Source organism: Sitophilus oryzae, unplaced genomic scaffold (assembly GCF_002938485.1).
Source record: "Sitophilus oryzae breed Bouriz unplaced genomic scaffold, Soryzae_2.0 scaffold_179_pilon_pilon, whole genome shotgun sequence".
In the NCBI taxonomy this organism is placed as follows: Eukaryota; Metazoa; Arthropoda; class Insecta; order Coleoptera; family Curculionidae; genus Sitophilus; species Sitophilus oryzae.
The window spans coordinates 1,556,287-1,580,251 of record NW_022146501.1 but is presented as its reverse complement, the minus strand read 5'-3'; the positions used below and the strand labels follow the sequence as shown (position 1 = coordinate 1,580,251).

Sequence of the window (23,965 nt, the reverse complement as noted above, 5' to 3'; positions counted from 1 at the left end):
CAGTTTAATAAAGTAGGTTTTAATATTCCATAGATGTATTAAATAGTCCTTATACTACTAAATTATAAGTCGGATACTGTTTAATAAGGATAAGTTCTTTACAATATGACAACACCGATTAGAGGCGAGGGAGCCTATTCATTCATTTATTACCTTGTAGTACGTGTCGCACGTGTGCGGTAAAGCTTTGTTGCCGCTATCTCCCGGCTGTATTAACGCATTTTCTTAGCTTGTAGTCCTTAAGTGTTTATTTTATTGACTTTTTCTGTTCAAAACTATAAAATGGTTCGCCAGTGCCAAATTTAGTGAAGAAATTTGACTTAAATAATCCATTTAAGTCTTGAAACGACTTTTGACCGGTAGGCAACTCTCAATTTACCCATTGGGAGTCAGTGGCGTTGTTGTAGAAAGGCGCTTATTTAGATAATATTTTAGTAAAATGTAAAATCTGAATTTTTTTCTTTTACATTACATTATTTACTTACTTACATTGTAACAAAATCATAATTATAACCCTGTTAATAATTAATAATGTTTTTATTAAAAATATATTCCGGTTTATTCTAAAATTATCTTCAGAATCTAAAATAACATACAAGAATTTTAAAATGATATTACATTATGAAACAATATTTTTTAATATACCGGGTCGTCTCAAAAGTGGCTCACCCCTATAACTTTTTTTTATTTTTTCAGATAAAAAAACAGATTTGTATGTTAGTAGGTATATGACATAAATTAGGATTTATTGACGTATTCAATTGTTTTTGGTCTCTTCCTGTTTCACCGAAATGGTTACATCTTTTGATTTTTAAAGGCACCCTCGGTATATTGCTACTTTATTCGATAAAAAATGACACTCTGAATAGAATGACATATCATATGTCAACTTTTGACATTGTCGCTTAAAAACATATCCTATTTTAAATTTCAATCCAGTTTTTTTCAATCCACTAAGTTTTAATCAAGGAGCCTTGGAAAAATAGTTTTGATCGTCTAATAAGTTTCGTGTCTTGTCTAGGCCGGTTAAAAGATGTACATATCGTATTTTTAATCATACATATGTCAATTTTTTCAAATGGAACAAGGGTGACTCATTAGCATATTTGGAAAAAGCATTTTTTTATGAATATTTTGATACCACACACTTGGTATTTCGAGTCAAATTGTCGTTATGAACCGCGTGTTACAATTACAATTAAACCATATGCGAAAATGTCAAAAGTTGACATATGGTATGTCATTCTATTCAGAGTGTCATTTTCTATCGAATAAAGTAGAAATATACCGAGGGTGCCGTTTAAAATTAAAAGTTATAGTCATTTCCGGTGAAACGGAAGTGACCAAAAACAATTGAATGCGTCAATCAATCCTAATTTATTTCATATACTAACATACTAAATCTTGTTTTTTATTTGAAAATATAAAAAAATTATGGGGGATGAGCCACTTTTGAGACGCATCCGGTATAATAAAGACAGTACCGAGTTAAATAAATGTAGTTTTTATTTTATCCACTTCCTATCACCTTCCTTGCTTTAATGGAACAGATATTATGTTTTCTCTAATTTACATAATAAGACATCACTTAACCAGAAAAAAAATTACAACAATCATATTTTTTTTTCTCCCTGTCGCCGATTCTATTATATCTGTGGAATAGATCCTGTTTTGATTAATATTAGGGGTTGTAAATGTTTGACTAAAATTAATAATTTATTATTAATTTCAAAAATTACCTAATTTCGATTATAACATTTTTTCTATAACGTGTATTTTATTTGGACTCTAAATTGTTTTTTCTAAACTTTTATTTAAAAAACCTGTCCTAAATCTTAATAAAATATAAAAAAGTTTAAATACGATATATTTTTAATTTAATTATAGCTTCATTAAAATAAAAAAATTACCCGGCTATGATACGGAGAGTTCAGGTGTACTTGAGAAACGAAAGACAGTGTTGTGTTTCTCGGCAGAGTCGTCAGGGAACGACCGTTACGACAGAGACAACCTATCTATCGCTCGTGTCGCACTCGTTATAACCTAAAACAATAACACAACAATAACAAGACAGTGTCTGACCGCATGTTCCAGCTATTTATGAATGAGATGCTCAGTCTATATTTTATTTTAAGTCTATGGTTTTTACCCTTTGGGTACGGAACCCTAAAAAACAAGGGAAGATGGTCATCTGGTAGTGAATAAGCTGTGTATTCAACAGAAAATGGCTGGAGCTACTGATTTTATATATTTTATAAAATTTAATAGGAATCGGAATTATTAAAAATAACTGTAGTTTTCATCATTTTCTTTCTGTTAATTTGTTGTTTTTTTTAACTAATGATGTTTTTCTTTCTTTTCAGAACAAATTTAGTGTACAAAGTCCACGGATAAGGTTCCTAGGAAATGAAAATGGAGTAAGTACAATAGGTTTTTCCATAATTTTTATTGTGTCCTATTTATCTAATTTAAAAATTGACATAACAACTTTATTTTCTTTGCCCACAATCTTACTTAATCGATATTTAAGTACCTGCCTACCTTTTAATCCTTATTTTTGAAACGAAAGTCAATGCTTTATTGTACATTATTACTGGGTGTTGTTGGTTTATGGCATACGTAAATGAGTGCCAAAGGAATGAATCATTGGAGACAAAATTCGAAAAACAAACTGCAAATATACAGGGTGCTTTTTTAAAACTTTTACGAAGATTTATCATTTTACAGAAAATGTATCCACTTTTTATTTTGAATCTTGCATATAATGGCTATTTCTATCTAGCAGGAGAGTTTGTTCAACAAGAGGATCCCTGGTAGTTTAACTGCAAATTGTATTTTCTGTCTATAATATACTCAAAGTTATAAAGATTCGTTTTTTTTTCACACGCTGACGATATTTTTAGATTATTTTTTGTTTTGTTTAATTTCTCTAGCTGTGATTAATTCCAAATAACTTGGCAACGGCAAATAAAACGTGCGATATTATGTTCATAAGGATTTTTTTTCAAATAATATCCTATGATTGTAAAAAAAACGTCGTCAAAGACGGTTTTTTCAAAGACCGAGGTCTTTCAAAACCTGAACTAAAAAAATGCAGGTCCGTATTTAAAAAAATTAAGTTGATCTCTGTATCTCGCAAATTATCAGCTAATTTGAAAATCTAAAAATACTGACAGATAGCCCTTATAAAGTGGCTATGGGAATGTGCAATTATTTTTTTTATTTTCTAAAAAGTAACGACAGAAAAAAATAAAATTGATTTTCAAAAAAAAACTCACGAATCCTTGAAATTTTTAAAACTTTGTTGGTGGCATCTTGGTAAACATCCTAAAGGGGGGGCGCCCCAATTTAACGCACCAATTAATTTTAATGTTCATATTTATTACGGTTACTGCGATACCAATGCTCGTACCCCGAATTTGTAGCATCCTGTATATTAAAAATTACAATAAAAAATAATTTATCAATTAAATATAATTAATTGATAAATTACAAAATATTTAATAATAAAAAAAATGTTTATATCAATACCCGATCGAACGTTTATAAAAATAAAACAATTTATTGATGTTATTATAAATAATGTATTTTACATACCTATAAACTGAAAAAAAAACGTACAAAACAATTCGAATCTTTTCGGGGATTTGGAAAACGAAAAAAACTGCCATTTTTGTTGTCGCAATTAGGAACGCTACAGTTCTTCTTCGCAGGTTTGCGTTCTCGGTGGAAAAAAGCCATTGCAATTAAATACGAATAATTAAAATAAAATTAACTTGGAAGAATAAGTACAAATACACCAGTAATTCACAAAACACAACGAAATAAAAATATTGACATATTTAAAAAAAACAAATGGATATTTGTTAACTTTTTAATGACTAGCAGCGCCTCTAGTGTTTGTTGGCACAGTATAGCTTTTACTTCCGGTCACTGCCATTACAGAAAATGTTCTAAAGGGGGATGTTTTCTGGTCTAACTTGAGTTTTACAACATCTCTTCTCTGTATTTCAGTTTTTTTCTTATCTGGCTGTATCCTTATTAGTCATCAGTCTCTATTCTCAGAATCATCCAAATAATCCTTTAGTAATTTCTATAATAGTATCGTTAAATTATAAAATTATAATAAATAATAATTAAATTAATAATAATAAAATTATAATCTATAAAACTAATATATAAAATCCTTAAGTGACTGACTCACTGATTAATCACGATCCTGCTCAAACCACTCAACGTAAGAAGCTCAATTTTGGCATACAGGTTGATTCTAGGGTGTAGAGGTTAGATAAGAAGGGATTTTTCGAAATTCCGGTTCCAAGGGGGTGAAACCACCACTCAAATATTACAATATTTTTTATTTAAAAAACGGTCAAGTTTCCGAAAAAAACGCTTAACCACGTATATTATATTTTGTTTTTTACATATTTTAAGATTTTTTAAAAATGTATACAGGGTGTTTCGAAAAATCTGGTCGTTGATTAATCACGATCCTGCTTAAAGCGCTTGACGTAAAAAGCTGATTTTTGAAAAACAGATTGACTTTAAGGTGTAGTTCGATAAGAAGGGATTTTTCGAAACTCGAATTCTAAGGGGGTGAAACTATCCCTCAAATATTAAAATATTTTTTATTTAAAAACCGGTGAGCTTTTCGGAAAAACTCTTAAACACGTATATTTTATTTCGTTGTTTTACATATTTTAAGATTTTAAAAAAATTATACCTACAGGGTGTTTCATAAAATATGACCATTGAGTAATCACGATTCTGCTTAAATTACTTGACGTTTAAAACTGATTTTTGACAAACTGATTGACTGCGGGGTGTAGAGGTTCGATAAGAAGGGGTTTCTCGAATCTCAAATTTCAAGAGGGTGAAAACGCCCCTCAAATATTTCAATATTTGTTATTTAAAAAACGATTAGTCTTTTAGTCTTTCGAGAAAACGCTTGGACACGCATAATTTATTTTGTTTTTTTTTACATATTTTGAAATTTTTTCAAAAATCATACAGGGTGTTCCAAAAAGTTGGGTAATTGATTAACCACGATTCTGCTTAAACTGCTTGACGTAAAAAGCTTATTTTAGGCAAATGGATTTTTTGAAAGTCAAATTCCAACGTGATGAAACTGTCCCTCAAATATTACCAAGTTATATAATAATATCGCCATATTGTTTTTTCTCATGTTGACATAAATGTGAGACAATTAATCCAGTTTGTATGTTAATGGAAATTTTTGCTTTGCTTTATCATCACCATTACAAATGATTAATTCGACGCGAACGAAGACGCGGGTACACGCTAGTATTATATAAAATTATGGAATTAGCCAGTCAAAGACAAAGGCAGTCAAAGTGACGCTTATTTAACCGGTTCGAAATCTCCCTCTAATATTATTCAACGTATATCCGTTGCTTCTCTCCTCCTCACCCCTTGGACCCCCCTTTTCATTACCGCACAACGCTATCTCTCCATTTGAAGAGTCGTCTACCACCGCGAGTTTAATGGAAAGACGCGGAGGTGAGAGGGGTACATGTCCTATCGATTGGACAGGTCGGGGAGGGTGTGGCGACGCTTGACGTCGCTCCGTGACGTCATAAGAGACGCTGTGCTCTGAACGGTTCAAGTACCTACCGGCGAATCAGCTGTTTTTTTACTTGTTTGTTCTTTATTGATAAGTATACGAAGAGCGGTTGAGAATAAATTAAACGCTTAGATGGCGGTCTCTATATATTACGTGTTTTTTAAATAAACAAAATATATTTTTAAATAAACAAAATAGAAAATACAACATTCTGGAGGACAAAAGCAAAAGAACACCATTGTGCCAGCAAAATAGAAATACGAGTTAAGGTGGGTCAATCCAAAACTCTACCCTAAAAATATTCAATAATAATAACGAATCTAATAAAGATAATATCTCATCTTTACCTGTTGCTTCGAAATGGCAGTTGATTCAGATTTTGCAGCAAGATTTAAATTATTACCATTTCTAAAAGCCGGGTGAACAAAAGTGAGGTTAAGCGCGGAGAGCGACCTAACCTTGAAGCGATGTTGACAGCGCCTCCACAGAGCAGTGAAACGATAACAGGCTTGGCGACTAGGGAACGTAAAAATTACGCCAAGCGTGCCAAATAAATTATCAGGTCTGAACGATACGGAATCCGATGACGATACGCCAGACATCATATAAATCATATATAAAAAATACATGTAACGAACTAAAAACGTTACAAAATATTGCGTGATATTTGCAGAAATCCCCTCTCTTCCTCACGTGAGATTTGAGTTGACCCCCTCCCCCTCTTGATTCCCTCACATAATTAATGGATACCCTCTTAGAATATTCAGTTGAAGCAATATTGTCAGCTTTCACGATTCTAACTGTATACAACTTGTTTTTTTGTGTGAACTGAGAAAGCTCTATTTGTTAAAATTACTTTAAAAGAAATCTTCTATACAATTTCGTGTTCGGTTATAGTATTTTAACCCCTTTTTTAAAACCAGGTGTTTGAGAAAAGGGTGGCAAACTAATCTTTCCGCAGCCTACATTCGAAAAAGGGTGTCTTAAATAGCATATTTTAGGGTTTCTTTTAGAGCCTCTATTCAAAAATAGATGTTTTTTACATCAAAGCAAGTAAAAGGATCACAAATATTTTGTTTCGTTTATTTTGTTCTTTTCTTAAGTGTATTTAGACTTCACCTGTTGTCAATATGGGTTTAGATTGTTTATTCTGTAATAAAAAAGTTAAAGTCTATACATACCGGAGATTAACCATTTTAGAACAAGCAAAAATTCCTATGAAGAATGCATTTTTTTTCAATATGTCAAAAAATTAATCAATGAATAAAAATTGGTCAAGAGCGACGCGCACGAAGTACCATTCATTATCTATACAATATTAGGCACTATATTATTATAAACTTTTTTTCCGATTTAGCTGAAATTTTGAATGCGCGTATAAGTAATTTAAAAAAAATGAAGAAACACATTACTAAAAATTGTATTAATGAATAATAAATATGTAAAAAGTAAAAATTAATATGTAAAAATATGTAAAAATAAAAAAAACGATTAAAAAATCGCCTTGACTAGGATTCGAACCTGCCTTACTACGGCTCCAACGTCATAGCAGCGTAAAGTCCTAACGCCTTTAACCACGCGGCCACCGAGGACTTGAAAGATTCTGTGTAAAATTCTTACTTAAAAGATAATGTTTAAAAGTGAAAGTACTTTTTTATTTATAAACATTTATTTAATACTGTTTTTAGTGTTTGTTCTTATAGCGGCAACATAGATACATTATCTGTGAAAATTTCAACTGTCTAGCTATAACGGTTCATAAGATAGACCTTTCTGACAGACGGACGGACGAACGGACACCGAAGTCTTAGTAATAGGATTCCCGTTTTTACCCTTTGGGTACGGAACCCTTAAAAAAAGGTTCTTCCTCTTGTAAAGACAATCCGGAGACATACTGTACACCCATTTATTACATTCTTTACATTATTTAAGATGATGTTCTTTCTAGCGATTTTATTTGGAGATTGGTCTCTGAAACGATTTATAGACTTAAATGTGTCAGTTTTTTTTATATTTTAAAAACCAACACTCCCTGGTATTGTACCCGGGTCCGTACATTCACTATCACTTTCCATCAAAGGTATTATGTTTTACCTTTCTTATTTTGCAACAAACTAACGTGAAGATTTCACTTTTACATTGCGTTCAAGTCAAAGATGTCCGCGTTCGATGTCCAAAAAAATCAGTTTTTAATTTAAATTCATGTTTAAATACCAGATGTATAGTCTGTTCGACGAGTGTAGGGTAGATTTCGGCAAATGATATCCAAAAAATGACAGAAAATACAATTTGCTTGTGAATGAAAATGACAGACACAACTGACACTGTAACTGACTATATTTACTATTTTTAAAACATTTTTCGTTTCTGCGATAATAAAATTATTATTCAGATATATTTTGCGGTTATACATGTCATCTTTAGACATTTTTTTTATTAAAAGCTATACAGGGTGTCTCAGAAATAAGTGCAAGCATTTTAAATTTTTATTTCGGCCTCAGAAACACACACCATGAGGTTTTTCTTGCAAAAAAATATTTGAAACTGGAATTTTTTGAATTAAATTTAAAAATTTTATTTTATTTAAAAATAATTTTGGTTTTCTGGTAGTAGAATATACGAAAAAAAAATCTGATCAATTTATTTTAAATTAAATTAATCGAGTCTTATTAATCACATTAATCTAGTCAAATAAAAATAATAGTTAGTTTCTAAATACTATACAGGATGAGTTTCCTACGATGTTCTCTATGGGTATCTCGGAAACTTCTGGAGATAGAGAGTCGGTTAAATGGGGAAAGAATTGCAGTTTTGTGGGGTCATAAATATGCGCCTTTCGGATTTTTCGGAGAAGTTCAAGGCTTAATAGATATTTCGAAAAACACAAATTTTGGCTATTTTAAAACTTGTCTCTAATTCCATTATAATCTACCGTATGATCGAATAAAAACGGAGTCAACGATGGCTATGAAATGAAGATCGTTGTCATTCTATATGTAAAATTATATGGGAAATAGCATCGATCGTCATTTCATAGCCAACGCTGACGCCATTTTTGTTCGATCATATGGTATTTTAGACAAAAAGTTTTCAGCTAAAAGTTGTAGATAATCACATACCTAATGAGTTTGTGTTTTCTGTTATTTTTTTCTAAAACCTGTCATTTTTGACATATGACACAAACATTATGTTTTTTTTAAATGGAAATCCTAGTTGGCCATGACTTCATAAAAAGCGCCATTCTTTAAGCTTTTCAGCGATATAGGTATAATATGTCTTCTTTCGAACAATTACAAGTTATAGCCAATTCTTTTCTTTCTTGGCTAATTCCCATACCAATAATACCATGCCAATTAGTTGGCATCAAAAATGTAAAAAGTTTTATGTTCTCAAAAAAAAAAAATATCGTAAAATTCGTAAGCGCTCAATTTAGAATAAAATAATCTAAGAATGAAATGATTCTTTTATAAACCTGCATTAAATCAAATTAAAATAGGTATGTAACTTTTTTTTTAAATATTAATTAACAACAATTAGCATTATCATAAATTATAAATAATGTACCAACATATCGAAATAATAATTTCTTTGTTAATACGGTTTAGAATTCTTAAAATAACAGGCAAAAATAATCCACAATTTACAATAAAATAAAAGTTTCGTTTAAATGATCTGCTGATCATTATTAAAGTTCGCAGAAACCCGGGCTATATTATTACATTACTTTGAGGAAAATAACGAAAATAATCGATATTTTTGACTCCGCCCCGAAAGGTTCACGATTTGTCCTCCAGTTGGCGCACATTTTGTCTAGTCGGTTGAACAACTTTAAGAATATATAAACAAGGATAATATGTAAATTTTTTTAATGACTTAAATTTTTTTGAATTGATTTGTATTGTATGACATTTTTTATTATTTGCATATTTGTTTTTGTGCTGTTGTTTGTTGTATAAATGCTTTGTCGATGAAGCTATTTTGGCTTTTTGTACAATAAAGCGTTGTTTACGGCAACATAGGTAGTAGATTAAATTTACATGAAAGAAAATCCAGAAAAGATCCAGTGGTTCTCAAAGTTTAAGCCAAAAAGCATTTTTTGTTTAAATTTTCAAAGTAAAATAACTCGGTTATTTTGGACTTACTTGAAAAATGGTAAAGAGAAAAAATGTTTCTTTTGACCAGATCTACCACCCCTAAAATACTTGCACTTATTTCTGGGACACCCTGTATAGTATCCACTATATTCTTTTACGGTTTTTCTTGGTTATTCTCGGCATATTTCGTTCCATTGAGCGTTGTGCGACCTGCAGATTCCTAATGTCCGTTTTAAGTGTCCAGGTTTCGCATGCATAGGTCATGACTGGTAGTACACATTGGTCGAATGTTTTCTTCTTTAGGTAAAGTGGCATTCTAGATTTTAATATGGTTTAGTTTCTTCCATAAGTACCCCATGCTAACTTAATTCTTCTGTTGATTTCTGGTAGTAGAGATCCCGAGATGTGTGTATTAGTTGTCCCAAATATAATAATGTTCTTCCACTATTTCCAGTGTTTAGATTTCCAGTTTTTCATTCATTAGAATGTCTTTTTTGTCTACTAGTTCGTTGCATTTTACTTTAGTTTTTGCTAAATTTATTTTGGGACCTACTTTATTGCTGGGTGTATATAGTTCGTTAATTTGTGCTGGCAGCTCTTCAGGACTATTGGCAATTAGGACTATGACTTTGTTGGTCCATTCCACTTGAAGGAACATTTATACCTGGTGCATCTCAAAAGTGGCTCACACCCTATAACTTTTTTATTTTTTCAGATAAAAAAATAGTATATTAAACGAGTTTCGAAAACGACGTTTTGCACACGAGTTCGACAAACAGTGCTTCGAACATATGGCTCTAGAGGACAAAAATGCAAAACTTCTCTTTTATTGTAGGCAATTTATTCAAACTAGGTTTATTTGACACAAATGATGAGTACTCTCATTGTACTAAATGATGATGTTCTTAGTCCCACGTTTATGAAAAAAAATCTTATAAATAATAAAAATGTTGGAGCTGTGTTCCATCTAAGGAAATAATAATTTATAGTATGAAAACGGTGTAAGTATTAAATAAATCCCTGTGATAAAAAAAGAATTGAAATAACATTAGAACATGATTCCTACAATATAAGCCTAATATAAGATAAAAATGTTTTTCTTTAATGAAAAGGAAAAATTAATGTTATATTTAATTAAAAAAAACTTAAGATACTATAAATTTACTTTAGGACAACAAAATGCATAGATCGTAACTACTCTGATTCAGAAGAATCACTGCTGACAGAATCTTCCAAATTTATAGTATCCAAATCAGAGGTAGATAAAGTATCCTCACATATAAGATATTTCTGTACATCATTTTCTAATATGTTACTTTTTCGCGTTCTTACTGTTCTTTTTGTTGGTATGAGGGGTTCGGATGTTAATAGTTACCTCTTTAATAGACCAATTCCATATATTATTTTTTCCTTTTCTTGGGTATGAGGTTTTATAATAAATTGAAAGATGGAAACTTTTTATGCGACGTTTTGCTCCAGCATAGTGGGCTTTTTCAGGCACAAGTGGTGTCTCATTTGACTAGAAATCATCAATATCTAATAAAAACCCCATTTTTTGTAATACAAATAATTTTGAGTTCTTGTCCTTATGATCAAGCCAAGTATTAACCAGAACGGCATTGCTTATCAATTTTACTCCATCTGAAAAGTATTATAAAATAAAGTTCGGCACAAGCAGACGCATATGAACTATACAAAAATTAAAAGTGTATGAATATGACAACAAAAATATTCAATAAATACGATATGTTTTGTTTTTTTCTTTTTTAGATAGCTTTTTGAAGTTTGAAAACGTAAAATTTTTATACCCATTTAAGAATCATCTTAAAAAATAAAAACTAAACAATCACGAACTTGTTTAGAAATAAATTTAAAGTACATACCTTGCTTAACAATATCCATAGTGGCTTTCAATTAAGTACGTACCGTTTAACTCCATAATATACAGAACTACTATGAATGTTATTCTTTTCACTGATAAGACAATGATCGCAAAGTTTATTTTTGGTGAAAATATTTTCTAACAAAAAACGCTGTTTATGAAAAATAATATACAGGATGATTGAATATTAATAATAATAATAATAATATTTATTTATTTCCAAATTATGTTACAAAAAAAACATAAAGAGAAATATCGTCAAACATCAAAATAAATATTCCAAAGCATATTACACATATTTTACAAAAATTAGATAAGTCTACTTACATAAACGGGAAAATATATAGAAAAAAAATAAACCTAAAATTTACAATATTGGATATAATTCAACAATATTTCCTTAATCCTAATTAACCATTGAAATTAAAAAATTCTGGCAAGCTATAAGGCTCTATATTTAATAAATAATTTTTTAACTTAAATTTAAATTCGCTTAACTTTCCACAGAGTCTAAGTGTTAAGGGCAGTTCATTATAAAACTTTAAACACATATACAAAGGGCTTTTTTCCGTAATCGCAAGTTTATGAGCGGGATAGTTTAGTAAATTCTTTCTAGTATTGTACTGATGTATTATGTTACTCTCAAAACATTCTCTATTCATGTAAAAATATACTAAACATTCATAAATATATAATGCGTATACTGTCATAATTTTTTCACTCTTAAAGATCCCTCTACACGATTCGTTGAAATTCATTTTTCTTACAGTGCGTATTACCCTTTTTTGTGTTACAAACAGTCGTATTTTGCTGTTGCTGCCCCAAAATATTATCCCATAGCTCATGACGGACTGAAAATTGGAATAATACAGTGTTTTTAGTGTTCTCTCATCCATATATTTGCTTATTACCCTAATTGCATAGCACACTCAACCCAGCTTTTTCAAAAGATATTCTATATGATTACTCCAATCTAAATGCTCATCAATTATTATTCCTAAAAATTTCGTGTGGTCAGATATTAATATATTTTTAGTCGAATCATATGATGACATTTGTTTTATCGGAATTCAGAATTAAATTATTTTCATTGAACCATCTAGATACATTATCTAATAAAATTTTGCTCTCGTCAATTAATTCGGAATATTGCTATAAGTATATAATTACATATTCAGGTATTAGTAAATTTTAACTTTTTTTTCGATTTTTGTCCATGGGACGAAGCACTGTGCGACAGTTTGTTGGCTCGAGCCGCAGGCAAGAGTCACAAGTTGAACAAAGAGTCGTGTGTACAAAGAGGTTTTCGAACGAGTTTTTACGCTATTTTTTCTACGACTACAAATTAGCAGCAGACTCACTCAGTTTTTGCCAGTTTTGTGAAATAATTTGCGGTGTAATGATGACACTTTTTTACGGCTGCGTTGCGTTTGGCGTTTCAGCTAAACATTGGAGGTTAAAAATGTTAAAATTGGCACATGTCGTGTCCAAAATGACACGTGTTGTGCGCTGAATCCTTAGCACACAACGGTTTGCAAAACGCCAATTTCAGATCGAGTTTTCCGTGTGTCAACATGCATTTTCTAGGCTAGTCGTAGAAAAAACAAATTTGGTATGTTAGTATATGACATAAATTAGGATTGATTGACGTATTCAATTGTTGGTCACTTCTTTTGTTGGTTTCCTGTTTCACCGGAAATGACTACAACTTTTGTATAGTGAGGCTATATTTCAAGAAGCTTTGGAAGAGGGAGATGATTACCGAAATTCCCGGTTCCGGAAAACAACTCCGGTTCCGGTAACCCTAGTTTTGACTGACGTAATGTAAAATATTATGTATAAACGGGGCCTTTTGGCATACATATCTACCTAATTATACAATTTTTATTAATTTTCCATGGGTTCCGTATATAATTGTTATACATTTAAACAATTAAAATGAATCAGGTCTAGACGTATCGCATTGTTAAATTACACGGATTTTGGTGAATGGTGGAACATTTCTGGGTGAAGACGTAAACAATTGGCTATTCGGCTTTTGGTAGGCAATTATCGATATTAATGAGGCACTTTCACATTTGTAGGAAGACGGAAACTATGATGCCGGATGGACGTTTATTGGAATTGTTATAGATCTTTTAATTGCTCCTTTTCATTAGTGCTTATGCGTATATGTACAGGTGTCCCGAATTCGAAGCCGATAATTAAAATATCATGAAAATATGTCAACGTTGCGCAATTTTAATGTCTAATAAAATGTCGAATTTTTTTAAGAAGTTATACTCTACTTTTGTTTCATTTTTTTTGTAATGGAATTTCGATAATTCACATGATAACCATTTACTGCCTTTTTATGGACAATTTTATGAACCCATAATTTTCAGATTGAATGGTTTTAAACAGCCGTAAAAGAATCGTAATGTTCATCTGTAATTCTACGAGATTTTAATTACAAAATATTAGTGTATTATGTGTATGGATTTACGAGTTAACTAATATACACTATCGGACAAAAGTAGAGCCACACTTCGAGAAATATTTGCAAATCGCGATTTTTTAATTATACATGCATGATAATGTATACAAATACAATAAATTTAAAAACTACGAAGTAGGCTATGAGTATCCATGACAGCAAGAACTTTTACTAACAAAACAAATGAATTTATTTTGACATTTATTTTTAAATGCTTAATAGTAACGCGTCAAAAGTAGAGCAACATAATTCATTCCAAAGTAGGGTTTTAGCAAAAGTAAACGCCAAAATAATTGTGCGAGGTTTATTTTATGTTTTTTTTTAAACATTTCTATGCTGGATTAATCATGTCAAGAGGAATTCCAAATTTCAAAAGACTTGAAGCAAAGAGTTGTGAATGCATTCATGGAAGGTAACAAACAAGACGATATTTCAAGACAGTTTGTGTTACCCCGGTACAGTGTATCTAAAATAATTTCATCGAATAATGACAGGGGATACTTAGAAAAGTTGCCAAATTCGGGAAGGCCAAAGAAAACAACAGTAATGACCGACAGACGCATCAACAGAATTGCTCAAAATGATCCTTGGAAGTCCGCACCTAGAATTACTGCCGATATTCCATAAATTACTGTTGGTATACGAACAGTACAAAGAAAATTAGTGGATGCAAAATTATTTAGTAGACGTCCAGCTAAAAAGCCGTTAGTTTGGGAAAGAAATAGAGCAGTAAGGTTGGCATTCGCACGTCGGCATTTAAACTGGACCGTCAATGACTGGAAAAAAGTTCTGTTCAGTGATGAAACGGGCTACAAAATATTCAATTCTGATAGAATGAGACGTGTGAGGCAACCAATCAATAGAATGTTTAATCCTAAATACGTAACACCTACAATTAAACACGGTAAAGGCAGTGTATTTTTATGGGGTTGTTTCTCATGGAATGGGATAGGCCCTATACACTTTATTAATGACACCACGGACCGATTTGTTTATAGGGATATCAGCAGAATGTTATGCTGCCTTATGCAGAATGGGAAATGCCACTGCGTTTTATTTTCCAGCAGGATCTCGATCCAAAACACTCTTCACAAGTTGTTCAACAGTGGTTTAGGGAAAATGACGTTTGGGTTTTGCAATGGCCAGCACAATCACCAGACCTTAACCCCATTGAAAATCTCTGGGAAGAAGTAGAACGTCGTATTCGTACCCAAATGTTTCCAAATAAACAATCCTTGATAGATAAAATGAATGAAGTTTGGACAAATCTTCCCGAAAATGTCATTCGGAAGTTGATTGCTTCAATGCCGCGCCGTTTTCAGCAAGTTATTAATAATAATGGATATTCTATCAATTACTAATGTATTACTTTCAATTATTATTGGTCTTAAATGTGTTAAATATTTTTTGTTGAAATAAGACACAATAAAATCTGTTTGGTTTGGTTTAATGTTTTTCGTGTCTTGTCCTGGCCGGTTAAAAGATGCCCAAATCGTATTTTTATTCATATCTCAATTTTTTCAATTGAAACAAGAGTGGCTCATTAACATATTTGGAAAAAGCATTTTTCACGAATAATTTGGTACCACACATTTGGTATTTCGAGTCAAATTGTCGTTATGAATCGCTTGTTGAATCAAAAGTTGGCTATGATATGTCATTCTATTGAGAGTGTCATTTTCTATCGAATAACGTAACAAAGTACCGAAGGTGCCATTTAAAAATCAAAAGTTGTAGTCATTTCCGGTTAAACATGAAGTGACCGAAAACAATTGAATACGGCAATCAATCCTAATTTATGTCCATATACTAACATACCAAATCTCGTTTTTTATCTGAAAAAATAAAAAAGTTATAAGGTTGAGCTACTTTTGAAAGGCACCCGGTATATATTGAACCTACGCCATTATCATTGAATACACTGTATTTATTATTCTTTTTCTTCTTTTTTCAGGAGCTGTCAGTACCCTCGCAACACGGCAACGGCCAGACCTCGTTCAGCTTCGCCATGTCCTCGACGACGGACATGGGGGGCCCGGCGGGCAGCTTCGAGTGCATCCAGGGCTCGGGGCCCAAGGGGGCGCTCGAGTCGCTCGGCTCCATCCCCTACAAGATCAGGGTGATGGCCAACGATGACGTGTACGAGGCCACGCGGAATCGCATGACCGAAGCGGAGGACAAATACAAAAACAAGTGGTACGTTTAAAACTATTCCTGTTTCGAGTCTCTCCTTTTACGATTTTGTTTGCGGAAATGTTATAATTCTAAAACTGGTTGATTTGTTTTAGTTTTGAGTTACGTAGATGTCTGTCCAACGACAAGATCCTTGACAGTGATAGATACTGTCTGTCATTTTAATTTCAAAGTAGTTTATTTTATTTTACAAAGAAATAAGTTGGTACAACTGGAACGCATAGCAGTAAATTAATATATTTAAAATTTGACTGATATATAAAAACGTAATAGAGTTCTTTTTTTAAAAAAAAAACGGCATGTGCTAATACAAAACAAACAAGAACAAAACATTACATACCAAAAAAATATAAAAAAGAACTAAACTGCCCGTCAAATTAAATACCACAGCGATTTTTTTACTCATTTTCAACGAGTTGTAACTTTGAAAAAAATGGACCAATTTTGTTGATTTTTTTAGCATTTTAAATCGTTTTTCGTAGATTGATCTGATTTTTCTAAATTTTGTATGAGATTTAGTTTTCTATGATATACAGGGTGTGAAAAAAAAGAATGTAATTTTTGTGTTGCTGCCATTTTGCTAAAAAACAAAATTTAACTAGAATTATAAGTTCTGGGTATAGCTAAGACTAAATCTCGGGACGTATTTGGAATTTTTACGATAACTCATCGGGAATAAAAGATAATCAATTTTTACTCTAACTTGTATTTTTTCTACGTTTCTTAAGAGATATGCTAACTAAACTGAAATTAATTTTAAAATTGGATATTCGTTACTTTTACAATGTGAAATTAAAAAAAAATGATTTAACTAACGCAGTTTAATACAGGATCTCTTAAAAATACGACCAGCGAAAAAGTAAAATTATTTTTTTTAATATTCTGAACTTAACAGCCCATAAGGTTAATATAAAAGCTCGACACGTATTTGATATTTTTGTAAAAACTCTTTTTGTGTCTAAAAATCTGTAGTTTAGCTGCAACTTAGTAGTTTTTTTTAATTTCACATTGTAAAAGTAACGAATATCCTTCAATTTTAAAGTTAATTTCAGTTTTATTAGCATATCTCTTAAGAAAGGTAGAAAAAAACACAAGTTAGAGTAAAAATTGATTATCTTTTATTCCAGATGAGTTATCGTAAACATTCCAAATACGTCCCGAGATATTAGTCTTAGCTATACCCAGAACTTATAATTCTAGTTAAATTTTGTTTTTTGGCAAAATGGCAGCAACACAAAAATTACATTCCTTTTTTTTCACACCCTGTATATCATAGAAAACTAAATCTCATACAAAAGTTAGAAAAATCAGATCAATTTACGAAAACCGATCTTTAATATGCTAAAAAAATCAACAAAATTGGTCCATTTTTTTCAAAGTTACAACTCGTTGAAAATGAGTAAAAAAATCGCTGTGGTATTTAATTTGGCGGGCAGTTTATTTCTTACTTTCAAGCTTCAAGAAACTTCCCGCATTTATTATTATAATTTATTATTCAATTTATCAATCTTATGTACAAATCGAGGGGTAAACCGCAGAGGAATTATGGTGTACACTATGAAGGAATTCTACAGGAATTCCAAGGAATTACGAGGAATTCCAATTATTTCCGTGAGAATTCCAATGAATTCCAAGGAATTCCTTAGAAATTTAGAGGAATTCCACAGGAATTAAGAGGAATTACAAGCAACTTTATAAAAAATTAACGAACATTAGTAAACCATGAATACTATAATAGGTAGTACTAAATTTAAAGAAAAACGTTTTGCAGGCGATTTTTTACTATCCGTTTTTCGTTTTCGTTTCCAAAATTTCCCAATATCAAATATCTACAGGTTAGATATTCTTTTAATTTAATATTGTACCCTCGATTATATATCTAAAATATTTTCCAATAGTACAGCTGAACCACCCCCGAAAGATCTACTTATAACCTTCCCTGATTTCGCCATTTTAAAGAAACCCTCATAAGATTTTTTTATTCAGTACTCAGAAAGTGTAAAGTTGATTTTTTCATTTCCTCGGAATAATACCTAGGTATATACTATAGGGAAATTAATACAACTTTAGGTGCACTTCATCAATGATACCATGCGTAATCTTATGGAATTTACTGGTGATCGTATTATGACGTGCAACTGAAGTTTTATTAAATTCCTTTCCTATAGATACGAGTATAACTAGGTACCTATCATTTTCAAAAAATCCCGAGAAAAATTAATTTTAATAAGTAAGTGCCGACATATTTCCAGTATTCTTACCTCATGATCCCCTATTAGTCCTAAAATTTAACTAAAAAACGTAAATCTCGTAATAGTACTTTTTATTGTTAGATCTAGTACCTATAGAGACATTAAACATTTATAAAAATCACCAGAAAATTCATAGCGGAACTGCGAAACCGAGGTAGCAACGCTGGTTCAGACTGAAAGAGTTACCGAGTTCGTACCAAGGAATTCCAAGGAAGACCTTGACCTTGAAGACCAGGAATTCCAAGGAATTTCGAAGGAATTACGAGGAATTCTGAGGAATTATTTGAGTAAAAGGAATTACGGTGTACACTTTTCCCTCTGCGGTTTACCCCTCGGTACAAATACAAATTTGTAATATTCCACAGGAATAAATAAAACAAACTCTTTTATTAATAAAACCTAAAAAAAAATTATTTATTAACCACTTACCAAATTTTATACCTTAAAGGTTGATTAATTAACTTTAATCTTAATTTTTTAAACCAGTACCTTTTGACATTATTTTTCTGCAGTACTAAAATCCATTATTTACCTATCGTGTGATGTCGATATTTTGCAGCTACTCCAGTTTTTAGTATATGTTTAGTACGATGGTATACAAACTTTATTCATGGTAACTTTATTGGTGTATAAGACTTTCTGCCTGGGCACCGTAGTATTAACTATAAACTGTGCTCTGAGTCTACAGTTAATTTTCCCTCGATTTTTCCTCCACTTGACTTCAAAAGATGCAAAACACACGTAATAACACGAATCAAAATGCATCATCTTCCAAAACGCAGATATTTGACATAAGTTGACACAAAATTATAACCTATAATTTGGCAAGACTTTGACAAGCCTCAAAAATCTAAAGGCGAGTTCATACGCATCGGCGTCCATTTGTCGTTCATCGTTCCATCAAACCAATAAAATTTAAATATGATCTGTCATTTTTGAAGTAAACCAATAAAACTGGTTAAAAACAACAAGAGGCGACGCGTGACGGATTTATATTTAAACCCATCCATAGTTAACTTAAAAAATATTAGAAACTCTTTTTTTAGTAAAATAAATAGATTGGTATGGGAGGTCATCTGCTTTTCTTCTGTCATCGTCTGTCGAAATCTTACCTGAGAAAAAAAACAGAGTATAGAGTTTTGCTAATAACTTTGAAATGTATATTCCAAATAAAACGAAATTCTACACAAATGTACAACTTTAACGTATCTTCATAAAAGTCTAATACAAATTTTGCATAAAATTATCTTGGGAGATAATATTTGACTTAAAATTAACATGGGATTTCCTATGTTCCGTGTTCCTATGCACCACACGGTAGAAACGGTTTTGTATCTAATTTTCTATCATCTATATCGTATCATCTATTTTTTCTTCTAAGACAATCTCTTTTTTCTAATTGCAGCACGCGAGAAATCAAACCGAACCAGACCGATATCGGCCGCAAAGTAAAGAGACAGCCGCCCATGCCAACCCGACCCGTGCTCCTGCCCGCCTCGCAACAGCCCAACAGGTCCAACATGCGCGACAGTTTGCTCAAACACCCCGCTCACTCCGCCTACCAGCAACAGCCATCTCTGCCCCCTGTCGTCAAACAGCAGCAGCAACAATCCTCGCTGAGCGCGACGCAACAACCCTCCTCCCTGCACACGTCCAACGGCTTGTCCAACGGCCTGGGCAGCAATCACGTGAGCAGTTCGCAGCGCAGCGGCGCGGCGGGAGGGATTATGGCGCAGCAGCACAACAGGAAACCGTCCTTGCCTGACGTCGCGAGGAGACCCTTGAGGTGGGACAATTTTTTTATTTAAAAAATGCGTCCTTTCTTCTCAAAGAGACCCGGTTTAAATTAAAAAGAAGTATAAAAAAGGCTCAAAGTCTCGGTCTCAACGTTTATATTATGTCAAACAGTGACACGTGTTTCGCTCATACGAGCATCCAGCGTGCGTCTGCCTATGCTAGAGCGCGCGCGTTCTTTTTCCGACGTGTGTCGGTAAATCAAAAGGAGCGAACGACGTGCACAAGCTAGCCGTTCGGCGCTCGGCGCTCCGCGCTCCTTAATAGGCCTAGGCTAGCTGTACTTGTTGGCTTTATTATTTATAAATCTACCTATCTCACAATTTTCACTTAGTATCTGTTTAATTATATATGTTCGCGAACATTTTGTTCGAGTAGCTTGGACGCGGCTTTAGAGTTATTCTTAATTTTCTATGTTTTTATTAATTTAGTACTACTATGAACGAGTAACAATAGAATGACTCGTTTATACAGAAAAGTGAAGAATATTTTTAGGAAATACCATTTTTAGTAGGATTACGTAGATATTATATTAAGAATGGCTGATAAGGTTTTTGAAATGATTACCAACATAGAAAAGTTTTATTAAAAACATCTACATGTTTTATCTGTATAAAAAATGAGTGTGCTTATCGTTATAAGGTTGTCTAATATGACATATTATTTAAGATTTTTTTTGGGAGAAATGATCTCTGTAAAATTTAATAACAAATATTTTTATAAATAATCTTGTCCTGTGCTTGTTCTACTGTGACAGATATGATTTATATCGTTCAATATTTTGATTAGAAAAATAAACAGACTGATAATAATGTTGTTTCCAACTAAATAAGCCTAAAATTTTAATATCTTAAAAATATTAATTGGCATGCATTTAAACCCTTTTTAAATCTATTTTATTTTTTTAGTAGTCAATATACAGTAGTAAAAAATGTCTTATCGGTTTTTTACTTGACAATATATTTGTTAAATTTGTATAATCAAATATCTTGTTTAATTTACACCGTATCATCGAAAAAATGGCGTCAAAGACGGCTGGGGAATGACAGTCGATATTAGTGTTGGGCAGGTCAAGCTCTAGACGTCATTTACTTAATCCATACTCTTTATTTTAATGGCGCTTGCTGTCAGTTGGTCTTAAGAAGGTTGTAATTTATTTTTATATTGAGTAAAAATGATTTTTAAATGGGATAGTTCAAAATTTGAGAAAAACTATTTTTTTGGACAATAGATTTGTGCGTCTGGAAACGTTCAATACTTTTTAATTTTTCTATATGTCAAATAAATTTAAGTTCATCTTGTCAAAGTTTTATCATGTTAACCTTTTCCAAGCCGTTTTACAACGTTTTGACATATGAGTTAAACAAAGATGTTTGATGAATCTCATTTGTCTATTGTAAAGCCAGTGTTAGATGACATTTTATACTGTAGACCCTGTATATTATATAAAACTACATACAAATTCGTTACATTGCAGAGAGCGTCTGATTCAACTGTTGGCCTTGAGGCCTCTCAAAAAAATCGAACTTCACGACCGACTCACTAAAGGTTTGTATACGTACCTCGGTACAGGCACAGCTTATTCAGTCCCAGCCGGTCGCAATAGCCTGTTTTGAGTGTCCGCGTGTCACATACTGCACCTTTTCAATGCAAATGATCGTTAAGTCGACAGGCTGGTTAATGAATAGGTTGTGATACGGTTTGCCCTTAAGATTCTTGGCATTGTGACCAAATGATCTATTTCAGAGGGGCTGCGAGGTGGCAGCAGTATGACCACGGTGCTCAAGCAGGTCGCCCACATGAAGGACAACACTTTCCATTTGAACAGGAACATGTGGAACGAGGTGAACGAAGACTGGCCATTTTATACTGAAACGGAGAAACAGTTACTCAAGAGGTAAAAAAAATATATATAATAAATTATATATGATCATCGTACATAAAAATGTCATATATAGGGTGATTCGCGGCGATGGCACGTTAGACGTTTATGGAGAACCGGTGATAGAATTTTTATGAAAATTTTGATTTTTACATAAATTGCACCTTCTTCGTCTTTCTAAAATATTTTCAGTATTACAGTGTTGACGCATCATTCGAAAAGTGGTAGATTCTTTTTTATTTTAAAAGGGACACCCAGTTGCATTTTTGGTTTTTTGGACAAAAAATGCTTTTTTGCTTAAATTTTGAGAAGCACTGGATCTTTTCTGGATTTTCTTTTATGTAAATTTAATCTACTACCTATGTTGCCATATTATCAAGAAATTATGTTTTTTTAACTTAAAACCAAAAAAAATTCCAAAAATTTGATCAAAAAATTCCAAATTTTCAAAAATGTTTTTTCGCAAAAAAACCTCATAGGCGTGTTTCTGAGGCCGAAATATACTACCAATTAAAATACTTGCACTTATTTCTGGGACACCCTGTATTGGAAAAATATACATAGACTTGTATAATCAAAAACATCCTATCACCGGCTCTCCATAAACGTCTAACGTGCCATGGCCGTAAATCACCCTGTATATAATATCGAATGTCTGTAGGTATACAAAAGTACTTTTCGACTTTTTTAAATACATTTATGGAATCGCTTCCCCTTCTAAAAATTTCAATGCACGCTGCTGGTATGAGAGTATTTTTAAATCCGGTTTCCTTTTGTTTTGCAGGCGCAAACCCCAAAACCTGACGCCCCCTGGCGGTAGCGACGGCGGCAGCTCCGGCAGCGGGCAGTCGCCCACCAGCACGCACCCCGGTTCGCCGCCTATGATCTCCTCGACCAACGGTGTTCTGGGCAAGAGGCCGGGGTACAACGAGGGCACGGACGGGTTCTCCTACAAGAGGCCTCGCATAGCGCACGGAGGGAAGACCGCCCTGCCTCAGCACTCCGCTCCGGACAACTTCGGGTATAATCGGTGAGTACTCGTAGATTTAGGAATATCCCGTGGGGAAAATCAAGATTCTTTTTTTTTTTTTCGAGAACCTAACATGTTTTTATAACTAGTAGCAACCAGAAGTATGGTTATGTCGCTGTGTATTAAAAAAATATTGTTATTTTCAGGCAACCACCGTCGGTGCCTGATCCTATTTATTCCAGGTCGCCTGTGGAACAGAACAGTCAAAGGCGGCCGGTTACCGACCTAAGGGACGCTTCCAATATGAATCCAAGAAGTAGAGAATCGCCTAACAACGGGTAAGACCTCACTAATATAGTCTATAAAAGAATAACTTTGAATTTTGACCCTTATTTTTTACCAACATGGCAAATATAAAATCCCTCTGTTAAAAAAGTTACTGATATTTGATTGAGTTTTGAAAGTTACTGATATCTGATTCTTTAAATTGAGTGCCTGAGTGAATGAATCAGATAGGTAACTCTTTTTACTTTCGTGAAATAGAAAAAGACAATAATCAAACAAGTGACAGTTCTTTCTCTTCTTGCAAAAATCAACACGAAATTACATAATTGTCAAAAGTAAAATGTCATTAGCTTTTGACATTGCTAAATGTCAGACCAATGCCGTCTCTAATAGAACAGCCTCGGAGCGAGATTTATGACGTCACGCTAGTTAGATATTACGGATTAATAAATATGTTGTAGAATACATGGAAAACATAATTATTCCTCGTATTTTTGGTTTGTATTTTAAAAATTATATAGTTTACATGAAATATACATAATATACAGTTAAT

General features: G+C 32.5%; 1 protein-coding gene across 1 annotated transcript in view; it reads left to right on the top strand.

Moving 5' to 3' along the window:
- The window catches only part of LOC115882902 (RNA polymerase II elongation factor Ell), an 81,253-nt gene that overhangs the window by 39,329 nt on the left and 17,959 nt on the right, over positions 1-23,965 (top strand). Inside the window, exons 2-8 of the mRNA XM_030901163.1 lie at positions 2,364-2,417; positions 15,991-16,232; positions 19,887-20,267; positions 21,753-21,823; positions 22,022-22,172; positions 22,942-23,187; positions 23,334-23,465. Coding sequence (XP_030757023.1) covers positions 2,364-2,417; positions 15,991-16,232; positions 19,887-20,267; positions 21,753-21,823; positions 22,022-22,172; positions 22,942-23,187; positions 23,334-23,465 — 1,277 coding nt within the window. The remainder of the gene's footprint in view (positions 1-2,363; positions 2,418-15,990; positions 16,233-19,886; positions 20,268-21,752; positions 21,824-22,021; positions 22,173-22,941; positions 23,188-23,333; positions 23,466-23,965) is intronic.